Below are 13,057 nucleotides of genomic sequence, written 5' to 3' on the forward strand. Positions count from 1 at the left end.
AATAAGAAATAACCATTTCAATAATTATAAGTTAATTTTTGAACTATAGAGCATTCTCTTTACTAGTTAAGGCAAAATAAAAGTAATAAGTATACAACTGAACACAGTTTGGTTTACTACACTAAGTTAATTTTTCCTTTGAAACTAAAATTTATGTTTAGAGCTGGACAAATAAATCTTTAGTACAAGAAAAGAAAGTTTGCGATTTCTTTACCTGGTCCAAATGCCTGTCCCTCATGAGTTCATACTCGTTTTGTAGTGTGTGCTGGAAAAGGGTCCAAATGATGTGCTCCAATTCTGGGTGATCTGACAGAAGTCGTGAACACAGAGTATTCAGCCGGAGGTATGCTAATCGATACACTGATGGTTGGAGAAATGGAAAGGGAATTAATCATTTTTGACTATTTATTAATTTTGACTTAAAATTCTAACAGGTTTTAATAACAGCTCTTCCTCTAGTGTGATCTTTCTTGTAAACAAATTTTCCCATGCTTAAGACAGAGCTCTGCAGTATTTGCTGGGTCAAGCATCAATTGGCTTAAATTTTAAAAACAAATATATGGGGAGAAGGAGAGTGGGACAGGGGAAGTGATGAGTGGGAGTATAAGGAGGGTTAAAGAATATTATGAAATCGAAGAAATAAAAAATAAGATGTGATAACTTCAAAAAGGTTAGTAATTGATATCACAATAAAATGATAATTCCTAATAAATATGAACAAATGTTTGCTTGCAAAAAAGAATATCAGTGGTCAAAAATAATGGAACTGCTTCATATTTACTAACATCTATACTCAGTAAGCATTTATTAAGTACCTCCTATGTGACAGGCATTGTGCTAAGTGCAGAGGATAAAAAAAGGAAAAAGACAGTAACTCTTCTCATCTAATGGGGGAGACTACATGTCAGTAACTATGTACAAACAAGATACAGATAGAATAAATTGGAGATAATCAACAGAAGTAAGGAACTAAAATTAAAGGAGATCAAGAAAGGTTTTCTGTAGATGGGATTTTAGCTGGCACATGAAGTAAAGATGAGGAGGGAGAGCATTCTAGACATGGGGGACAGTCAGTGAAAATGCCTGGAATTGAGGGTAGTGTCTTGTGTGAGGAACAATAAGGAGGTCAGTGTCAAAAACATGTCTTAAAAAAGTCAAACAGCAGAGGAGGTAGAGGTGCGGGTGGACTACTTCAATCCATGCTGGAAGTTACATGAGGCACCCAGATTAAGTGATTTGCCAGGGTCATAGAGCTACTAAGTGTCAGAGGCAGGAGTTTACCCTAGGCCTTCCTGGTCCCACGTCCAGCACTATACTAAACTGACTCTTTCATTAACATAACTATGATAATAAATTTATTTAGTATATCTCTAACAGAGAAATGTAAACAGAAATGAAGATTTGGGGAGAACAGAACTCTAATCAGGGGCAAGAGAAAAGCACATTTTTTAAAAATGAACTACATCTTCCTTATTATTATTGAAAGTCTTTGCTAAGGGACCTTAAGTTTTGATGACTATCCTTAAACACATAGTAAATTAGCTAGAATCCAAATTACTCTTTTGTAAGGAGATTCATAACATATATGAAATTTCTGAATACTATGACAAACACACAATACTTTGAGTTTTACTTGAAGATTAAATTTTTATTGCACTTTTCTGAGGGACTGATTTTTGCTTTTTTTTTAAATTTGTATCTCCAGCACTCAACAAAATGTTGAGTGCATAGTAGATGCTTAATATATATTTATTGATTAGTTTCCTCATTTTTTTAAATTAAAAAAAATTTTTAAAGCAGAAAACCTATTTGAGGCTTCCACTTTTTCCCCAAAGAGTTTAAAGCATGTACGTAAATAACCTACTGTAAGTCGCTACACTGTCATATGCCGTACAGATACAATAAATCTGAAGCTGTGATGGTAACGGGACATGTGCGAACCTTTTTTGTAAAAGAGTGAAAGCGAGGTAGATTTTGGTGGCTTCTGAGTTTGAGAGGCTGATGCTGTCTGTGCTTCTGCATTTGAAGTGGAATTTATTCGAGCAGTTGATCCTTTTTTCTTGGGGGATCTTACAGGAGAAAGATACCTAGATGTATGCAAAAGAGAAACTGTTAACTCAAAATGCAATGACTACAAGAACATTTGGGCGTGGTAAACATATGAACACAGCCTCCATTTGTTAGCAGAGCAACTGAATAGCCCATTTGAATATAAGCTCAAAAAGACAATGAAAAGAATGCTAATGCAATCATGTTCCAATGCTACATTTTTTATCAGGGCATATGTTGAATTTTGGATATCAACTTCTTATGGAAAAAAGGCTATACGCATATTATATTCAACTTCTGCTAATTATCACTGAGTGAAGACCCTGGAAGTAGTGTGAGCTTAAAAGAAAAATCAATTACTGGTACCAAAATAAAGTGCTGTCCAATTTCTTGGACAGCAAAGTGCCCACTTTTTAAAAAATAGTATAAAAACCATAAAACTTTAAATATAATTATGCTACAGTTCATAAATAAGATAAAAGCAGAATTATAAAGAGAATTCACAGGTTGTTAAAAACAGTACAAAAACTTACCAAAGAAAATAACTCCTTAACAATCAGAATTGACCAAATAAAAAATAACAACTCTATGAGACATCAGGAAATAATAAAACCAAGTAAAAAGATTAAAAAATAAAAACAGAAGAAAATGTGAGATATCTTATAATAAAAACTGATCTGGAAACAACTGATCCAGGAGAGAGAATTTAAGAATTATTGAACTATTACTTGAAAGCCATGGTGGAAAAAGACTAGATATATTATAAACTCAAGAAATTATATAAAGGAAAACTGCCCCCAAATCTGGAAGGCAAAGTAGAAGTGGGAAGAATCTACTGGTCATCTCCTTATAGAAACCCCAAAAATAAAAATCCAGAGCTCCCAGTTCAAGGAGAAAATAGAAGCAGCCAAACAGAAAAAGTTCACGAACTATGGGGCCATGGTCAGGATGACATAAGATTTAGTGACTACCACCATAAAGAAATGAGAGCTTGGAATGTGATTTTCCAGAAGGCAAAGGACCTAGGATTACCACCAAGAATAATCTACCCAATAAAACTGAGTATAATTATACGGGAGAAAAATTGATATTTAAGGAAAAAGAGGACTTTCCACCATCTCTAATGAAAAGAACAGGGTTGAATAAAAAACTTGACATTCAAACACAGAATGCAAAAATCAAATGAAAATGTAAACAAGAGTGAAAAATCATAAAGGACTAAAGAGAGGTTAAACTGTTTACATTCTTATATGGGGAGATGATACATATAACCCCTCAGAACTTTATAATGACCAGGGGTTTTAGAAGGAGCTTAATTAGACAGAGGGCCAAGATGTACTTCTATTATGTTTAGACGGTCTCAAAAGAAGAATGGAGGGGCAAAGGAGAGGAATAACAGGGAAAACTGATCTCACATAAATAGGACATGTAAGGAAGAGTTTATACAATAGAGGAGGCAGCAGGGTGAAGTGAGCAACACTAGAACCTCACTCTTACCTGAAGTAGTTCAAGGAGGACAGAATACACATATTCATTGGAGTACAGAAATTAATCTTACACAAAAGCAAAGCAGAAGGGAAAGGGGTTAAGGAAATGAAGTGGGGGAGGAGCAGAGAATAAGACACTGGGTAGATTAAGGAAGGCAATAGCCAGAAGCAAAACACAACCCTTAAAGAGGGAACAGGGTTCATGGTTTCTCCCATTCATTATAATTCTTCTCTGTAACACAACTAATGAGAAAATGCATTTAATGGAAATATATGTCTAGAGCTCATATAAGATTTCATGCAATCTTGGGGAGGGAAGGGGAGAAAATTTAAAACTTATGGAAGTGAATGTTGAAAACCAAAAACAAATAAATTAATAAATTTTAGGGGGAAAAGACAGGACAGGGTAAAAAAAGGGAAGGACAAATAAAAGAACAGAATGGAGGAAAATCCATAGCTATCAATCACAACTGTTAATATGAACGGGATGAACTCATGCATAAAACAGAAGAGGAGAGCAGAATAGATAAGAAACTACAATCCAATAATATGCTTACAAAAAAACCTATTTGAAACAGAAAGATATACACAGAGTTAAAAAAAAGTGGAGGAGGATGGAGCAGAATCTATGTTGTTTTGGCAAAGGTTTAAAAAAGGCAGGAGGAGCAATCACGATCTCAAACAAAGCAAAAGCAAAAACAGGTCTAATTAAAAGAGAAACTGAAACTAAACTTTACTAAAAGGTAATAATGAATAACAATACTTGAACACATATGTACCAAATATTGTTAAAGAAAAAGTAAAATGAGATATGGGAGGAAATAGTAAAATTATAATCATTAGGGTCCTCAATTTACCCTTCTCATCCTAGATAAATCTAACCATAAAATAAAAAAGAAAGAAATTAAGGAAATCAATACAATTTAGAAAAATTAGATATAATAAACATCAGTAAAATACTGAATAGGAAGAGAAAGGATTACACCTATTTCTCAGCTATGAATAGCACCTTCACAAAAACTGACCATGTATCAGGGCATAAACATCTCACAAATGCAAAAAAAATTAAATTTTCATTTTCTGACCATAATACAATAAAAATTATATTAAGTAAGGGATCTTTGAAGCACAGATTAAAAATTAATTGGAAACTAAATAACGTAATCCTAAAGAATGGGTGGATCAAAGAACAAATCAGAGAAATGATCAATAATTTCATTAAAGATAATGAAAATAATAAGACAACATACCAAAACTTGAGGAAAGCAGCCAAAGCAGTACATAAGGGAAAATATGTACCTCTAAACGTGTATACCAATAAACGAGAAAGAGAAGATTAACAAATTGGTCACCCAACTTAAAAAAAGTGGAGAACAAATTTAAAACTATCAATCCAACATCTATATAGAAATCCTGAAAATAGAAGAGATTTTCAAAAAGGAAAAAAAAACCTCACTTAACTAATATATAAAACTAGAAGCTTTTTGGAGGGGAGGGAATCAATGAAATAGATAAGCTACTCATTAATTTGATTTAAAAAAAAAGAAAAACCAAATTACCAGTGTCAAAAATGAAAACAGTGAATTTATAACTAATAAAGAAGAAATAAAAGCAATTATTAGGAGCCATTTTGCCTAACTACATGTCAATCAAATTGACATTTTAAATGAAATGGATGACTATTTACAAAAATATAAATTGCCCAGATTAACAGAATAGGAAACAGAATACTTAAATAACCCGATCTCAGAAAAAGAATTTGAATAGTCATAAAAGAACCCCCTAAGAAAAACAAAACAAAATGAAATTCAAGACCAGATGGATTTATAAGTGAATTCTACTAAACATTTAAAGAACAATTCCAATATTATGTAAACTGTCTGAAAAAAAAAAATAGGCGGAGAAAGAGTCCTACCAAATTCCTTCTATGACACAAATATGGTTTGATACCAAAAGCAGGGAGACTCAAAATATAGAAAGAAAATTATAGAGCAATTTCCCTAATGAGTATTGATTCAAGAAATGTAAATAAATACTAGCAAAGAGATTACAGCAATATATCACAAAGATCATACACTATGACTAAGCTGGATTTATACCAAGAAGATAGGACTGTTTCAATATTAGAAAAACTTAGGATCGCATTAATCTAAAAATCAACAAAAATCACTTATTTTAATATTTTAATAGATGCAGAAAAAGTTTTTGACAAAACATAACACCCATTCCTATTAAAAACACTGAGAAACCATAGGAATAAATATAGCTTTTCTTAAAATAAGTACTATCTACCCAATACCAAGAGCAAGCATTATTAATAATGAAGACAAAGTAGAAGCTTTCCCAGTAAGATTAGGGGTGAAGCAAGGATGTTCATTAAAATCAGTCTTATTCAATATTGTACTAGAAATGCTAGCTATAGAAATAAGACAAGAAAAAGAAATTGAAGAAATAAAAATATGCAAGGAGGAAACAAAACCATCACTTTTTTTCTGATGATATGATGGTTTACTTGAAGAACACAGAGTCAATTAAAAAACTAATTGACACAATTGACAACTTTAGCAAAGTTTCAAGATATAAAATAAATCCACACAAATCATCACCATTTTCATACACTACCAACAAAACACAGCAGGAAAAGATAACAGAAATTTCATTTGAAATAACTACAGAGTGCATAAAATATTTGTCTACTACCTACCAAGACATATGCTGGGACAGAAACTTCGCATAAACATCTCATAACAAGATAAGCACAAAATGAGTACGTAAGTTAGACATAAAGGGCGATCTTAAGTATACGTTAGAAGTCACAGACTAATCAAGTAATAGAGAAGTTCAGAAAAAGTAAAACAGAAAATTTTGGTTATGTGAAATTTAAAAGTCTTTGCATTAACAAAACCAATGCACCTAAAATGAGAAGAGATCAAGAAGTCAAGTTGTTACTGAAAGAATTTAACCGTATCAATACGGCATGCTTGTTATAACTAGCAAGACAAGAAAGTTTCAATGACATAGGATGGTTTCATCATTTAAAAATAAACATAATTTCATGCGATATTTGACAAAACTGACACGAAATTAAAAGAGAGGAAAAAGAATGAAAAACAACATGGTGTGTAATTACAATAGCTCCAGTCTGACCTATTCAAACAATTAATGCTGAAAACAGATACAGGACAAGATATCATCTCTAATTAGCTCTTTTCCCACAGAGTTTAACTGATACAAAGCGATCATCACAATGAAAGGAACAAAATAAGCTAAATATTGTCTCAGCCAGAAAATGCGATCTTTTTGCCATGAGATGTCCTTGTGGCATCCATGGGCAAAAATTATTTAGAGAATAAACTCATGAGCAAAATATTAAAGAAGAGAATGATGAAAAATGAGTAGAATTTCCACATCAAGCAGGGAAGAGAAAGCAGAAGAAAAAATAAATTCTCAAGAAAATTTAGTTTGAGACCCAATTAAGCCAGATCATCCCAAAAGCATTTATTAGATGAAATTGAGAGAATAGCACACAGATGAAAAAAACTGAACAATTCTAAAAACATTCTAAGAGAAATGATGATCAAATGAGATTACATATGTAAAGGGAATTGCGAACACTAAAGTGCTATATAAATGCTGGATATTATTATTTTCTTCAACTTAGGAAAGTGAAACTCCCACCTGCTATAGGATATATAGAAACACTTAAGGAAATGAGGTCAGACTGTAGTCAATGACTATCGTAACCTACTTTTTACTAACCCAAAGACTTCAGCTTCTGGAATAAGAGCTCACTATTTAACCAAAACTGCTGGGGAAACTGTTAGATAGTATGGCAGAAACAAGGCATCGACCAACCTCTTTCACCCTATACCAAGGTAAAGTCAAAATGGGTACATGATTTAGATATTAAGGCTGATACTATAAGTAAACTAGGAGAGCAAGAACAGAAGAATTTATAACCAAACAAGAGATAAAGAACATTATGAAGTACAAAATGGATAATTTTGATTATATTAAATTGAAAAGGTTTTGCACAAACAAAACCAATGCAACCAAGATCAGAAGGGAAGCAGAAAGCTGGGAAACAATTTTTACAACCAGTATCTCTCATAAAGGCCTCATTTCTAAAATATATAGAGAACTGAGTCAAATTTATAAGAATACAAGTCATTCCCCAATTGATAACAGGAAGTTTTCAGAGGAAAAAATTAAAGCTATCTATAGTCATATGAAAAAATGCTAGAAACTGATTAGAGAAATGCAAATTAAAACAACTCTGAGATACCATATCACACCTATCAAATTGGCTAAAATGATAAAATGGGAAAATGATAAATGTTGGAGAAGATGTGGGAAAATTGGAACACCAATGCATTGTAGGTGGAGTTTGTGAACTGATTCAACCATTCTGGAGAGCAATTTGGAACCATGCCCAAAGGGCTATCAAACTGTGCATACCCTTTGGCCCAGCAACACCACTTCTACCTAGGGCTATATCCCAAAGAGACTATACAAATTGGAAAAGGATCACATGTACAAAAATATTTTTAGCAGCTCTTTTTGTAGTGGACAACAATAGGAAATTAAGAGGATGCCCATCAATTGGGGAATGGCTGAACAAGTTGTGATATATGAATGTAATGGAATACCACTGTTCCATAAGAAATAATGAGCAAGAGGACTTCAGAAAAACCTAGACTTACATGAACTGAGGCTGAGAGAAGGGAGCAGAACTAGGAGAACCTTGTGTACAGCAGCAGCAATACTGTGTGATAACTTTGATACACTTACCACTTTTTAGCAATGTAAGGATCTAAGGATCTAATTCCAGAAGAATTACACTATCCATATCCAGAAAAAGAACTAGGGATTCTGAATTCAGATTGAAGCATACTATTTTATCTCTCTCTTTTTTTTTTTTTTTTTTTTGGTTTCTACTTTCTCATGGTTCCTCCCATTGGTTCGAATTCTTCTTTACAACATGACTAATGTGAAAATATGTTTAAAATGAATGCATATGTAGAGCCTAAGTCAGACTGCATGCCTTTGGGTGGGAGGGAGGGAAAAGAAGGGGAGAAAATCTGAAACTCACAATTTTATTGAAGTGAATGTTGAAAACTAAAAATAAATTAATTAATATTAAAAAAAGAAAATGAAGTCAGGAAGAATAGATCAAAGTCACATAGCAGACAACTGTTCTAGAAGCAAGGAAATTTTCAAAGAATTGGTTCTTAAAATATCTGAATATACTTGGAATATATCTGATAAAAATATGAAGAGAAAAGGTCAGTTTTCACAAATTATTTCTTATAATAAAACAAATCTTTAGTCACACAACTAACTAAAAAGTATAAATATGAAATCTGCTGTTGGTTGATTATAAAAAAGCATCTGAATAGGTATAGTAAAATTCTTTTTTTAACCTAAATTTTTACTGATGTCTTCTGTTTCTTACATCCTTATGATTATACCAAGTAGCTTCTTCTCTTTCCCTCTCTGTCCCCCAGAGCCATCCCATATAACAAAATAGTATTTTTAGAAAAAAATAAGCACAACTGAATGATGTATATTAAGAATGTTCAAAAGCATGAAATGTGTAATACCTGTGGATCTCCCACCTCCACAAATGGGTAGAAAGGGATAGGGAGAGCAAAATTCAACCTTAAAAAGTCTCCTCCAACAAGGTGTCTCTTGTGCTTATGTTACTATTATTCAAGATTCATTTATATGTGTGAACACAGAGATATATTTGTCTATGACCCTCTATCATTGTCAAATGACACTTAAAATCTCATTTGCCGAAGATATTCATTTCTGTGATCTACAATGTCTTGCAGAGTCCAAATGCAAGGGGGATTCCTTATATATCAAGTGTTTAACCTTTTTTGTGTTAAGGATCCCTTTGGTGATCTCATGAAGCCTACGGACCCCTTTTTCAGAATAAAATTTTTTAAAATTCATAATTGAAAGAAACATTAAATTTCAGATTGAGATTAATGAAAATATGTAATTTTTTACCCATCCAAATTCACAGATCTCTTGAAATCTTTATAAAAGGACCAAAATGACATCACTATGTCTTGGTCAAGGTACAGTGTATCCAACTGTGGCTGATCATAAATCCCTTGGGGAAGATTCCAAGTGAAGAAGGAAGTAAAAACATAATTATTATTTATTAAGCCCCTATTGTATGCTAGGCACTATGCTAAGCATTTTACAAATATTATCTCATTTGACCTTACAACAACCGTGGGAAGTAAGGGATAATAGCAGGGCATAGGCACTACTGGTGACATGCTCTATCTCCATTTTACAGTTGAGTAAACTGAACTAGACGGATGTTAAGTCATTTGTCCAGGGTAACATACCTAGGAGTGCATATGGCCAGAAGTGAATGTAGATCTTGTCTCCAGAACCAATGCTCTAACCATAATGTCACCTAGGTCACCTCTGTTGTTCAAACTATAGAAAGTGAGCCAAGCCCACCATTTATAGCAGGAAGAGAGGAGGTTGGACTGCATCTGAGAAGTTGTACTTTCAACAATTCTAAGCTCCTACATGATAACAAAGCTCATTACTTTTCAACACTAATATTCTTCTAATTAAGATAAATAGCTGTGGTGCTGCTATATAGCATGGTACACTACACAATCTAAACAATCACAGGTGTAGGTGACTCATAGTTTAATAAAGAAGCAAACAGGATCATAAATCTAGAGCTAGAAGGAACCTCAGGTGCCATTTGGCCCAATCCCTAATTTTATATGGTAGGTATGAGTAGGCTTCAGTATGTTCCCAATGATGACTGCATATAAATAAATGCATAACAGGCATGACCCAGGAAAAATATGATGGGAAAAGAAGGTGGGCATATCATGTAGTAGACTAATGATATACTTACAGATCTGCAGCAGTGTGATTATGTTGGAGAGGCTGATTAAGAGTAGAAGTGGGTTCAAGGAGGTGATCAACTGGTCCTTCTCGTTCCTTCGACTGTTTAATCAGATCAAATAAAGGAGAATCCTATATGAAAGAAAATGACATTACATCAACATATACTAACAGAAGTTATTCCCTTCTTGAGCACCAAAACTACACTTTATTTACAGGTCACGAATTAGTAACTCTAGTTTGAACTGCTTGCATCAACTTGGACTGCCAAATGCCCTGAGCACCAAGTCTCTTTCAAATGTCCAGCAGTTAGCCTCCCAATACTACATAAAGTACCACCTGTGGTAACAATTACCAAAGGTAGCAGAGCTCCAAAATCAGTGTTAATTCTAAACTTCATAATCTCATTTTCTAAAAGCATCTTGTTTCTGTACATTTACCTAACACAGTACCTACTTGGATGAATATTGTACATGCTGCTCATTGGAGACTGTACTTAGGAGCCAGTTTCCTGTGTTTGCACTAACAGGGGGAAAGTTCTGAGCAACAAACGGACAGTGCAAACCACCAAGGAAAGGAAATCACAGAAAAGGACAAAATGTAGTCATGGATACTCTGAGTTCAATGGAACCTCTGTGCCTTTGAATATGAATGCCTGTTATTACCGCTTAGTACCCTACTTCCTCATGTCTATTTCCTGTACACTAACTTCTTTCTTACTAATTCTCTACAAAATACATGTAAGTGAAAGAAACCAACACAGATTGTTTCTGATAGCACAGTTCCCATTCCATACCTGTAGTTCTCTTTCTCTCTCCACAGAGTCTCCGAGTCTCACCTAGGCTACAAGTACAATGGTTCCAGCATTGATGGGTACAAAAGCTTTAACCTACTTTGTTTTCCTGACCCTCCTTAGGCGTCTAGCAGCCCTCCAATCCAAGGGGCTCACTACATTGGTGAGAACACTCAATTGTGTTTGGTGTGAACACTCAATCATATTTGGCCACATTTCCCTCAAAAACAGAGATTACAGCCATATGACACCAATCCAGTTCACTGGTTTTCTCCTTAGGGAATGGAGGGTATACTTCATAATCAGTCCTCTGAGGTGAACTCATTTCTGAGGTATTCTGTTGTTGTTTTACTTTAAATAACCATGATCACTATGTATATTGTTCTCCTGTGCTGGCTTTCTTCACACTATATTTTTTTATACAGGCCTTCCCAAATTCCTCTGAATTCTTCATATGTAAAACCTTTTTCCACAGATAATTTAGTGGCCTAGAAACCTAGGTGCCTGAGATCATGTACATATAGGTTCATTTAGAGAAAGATTTGGCAATGGCCTCTGGTCAAAAGCAATAGCATTTCTACCTGCCCTAGAGAAAGGAATATGAACTAAATGACCGTTACTATAGTGGTTACAATTGTTGACACGTACAACACTTGCCAAATCAGTTCTGAGTTTCCATTGTTAGTTCTACTTACACAAGTATTCAGTAAATAACTATTCTGTATTTAGGAATTTGTCAGATGCTATAGATAACAAAAAGAGACACATACAACAGAGTATTTGCCCTTAGGAAGTCTGCAACTTTGTTGGAAAGAAAAGACCTATACAAAACAGTAAAAGAAGTAAATACGGAATATAAATGATACGCTGAACACAATCAAGCGACTATAAGTGATGGTACAGATTTGTTTTCTACCTTAGCTGCTACCTGGTATGCTTCTCCTTTTAATTTTCTGGGCCCCTGCCTCTAGTTAGACAGCTGGAATATAAGGAAATTTGGACAGAGGGATAGGTTTTTCAAGAGATATGTCCTATATCCAGAATAACCTAGCCTATTTCCTAACTCTGGATTTGATGTTAGGGCTACTCTATGCCACAATTCTAGAGAAAAGGTTTGGGCCAGTCCTATTGCTGCTTTCTTGGGGGAACTAGGATGTTAGGGACAGGGTGGGCACCTGCAAGCTTTCAATGTTCCCAAAGTGGTCTATCTAGGGCAAAGTCTGATTATTTTCTACCTGGTTTGAGCTCTACAAGTTTCTGACCTGGATTTGGGTCTACACAACAGCAGACTACAGCTAGCCTCAGCCTCCATCAGCAAGCTAAGAGGTTCTGCTGGTTCAGAGTGACAAAACTGCAGGCTCCCCTTTCGTGTGGGATTCCTACTCTGGTTAACCCTCTGCAGATTAGGCTAGATACTGGAACTTGGATGCTGCTTTGCTCCTCGAGTCTGAGTCAAAGTGCTACTACCTGTTTCTGAACTTCCTTCTCTCTTTGTATATCACTGAGGGCCGCCCCATCTAGGAATACCACCATTAATTACTTTTTTTTCAATTAAAAACACATTTTCTATCCTTCCTATTCTCCCCCACGAAGAGAAGAAAGAAAAACAAATTCCTTGTAACAAATACGTATAGTTAAGCAAAACAAATTCCAACACTGGCCGTGTCTAAAAATTAATGCCTCATTCTGCACGTACATGCCATCATCTCTGTGTCAAGGGTTGATAGCACTCTTCATCTTTAGTCCTCTGCAGTCATGGCTGGTCACCACTTTGGAACAAAGTTCTTAAATCTTTCAAAGTTGATTCTTTTCACGATGGTTGTGACAGTATTAATTG

The 13,057-nt window shown here is 34.5% G+C and overlaps 1 protein-coding gene across 2 annotated transcripts in view; it reads right to left on the reverse strand.

The window, feature by feature from the left end:
* Positions 1-13,057, reverse strand: part of RB1 (RB transcriptional corepressor 1) — a 182,620-nt gene that overhangs the window by 33,918 nt on the left and 135,645 nt on the right. The window contains exons 18-20 of one of the 2 annotated variants that reach the window (XM_072610548.1): positions 10,438-10,559; positions 1,942-2,087; positions 215-360 (exon numbers count right to left, since the gene is read on the reverse strand). In XM_072610548.1, the coding sequence (XP_072466649.1) occupies positions 215-360; positions 1,942-2,087; positions 10,438-10,559 (414 nt within the window). Of the gene's footprint in view, positions 1-214; positions 361-1,941; positions 2,088-10,437; positions 10,560-13,057 lie in introns of those variants that run through there. The other variant, XR_011967315.1, reaches the window with a different exon arrangement.

Source organism: Notamacropus eugenii, chromosome 5, assembly GCF_028372415.1.
Source record: "Notamacropus eugenii isolate mMacEug1 chromosome 5, mMacEug1.pri_v2, whole genome shotgun sequence".
Lineage (NCBI taxonomy): Eukaryota > Metazoa > Chordata > Mammalia > Diprotodontia > Macropodidae > Notamacropus > Notamacropus eugenii.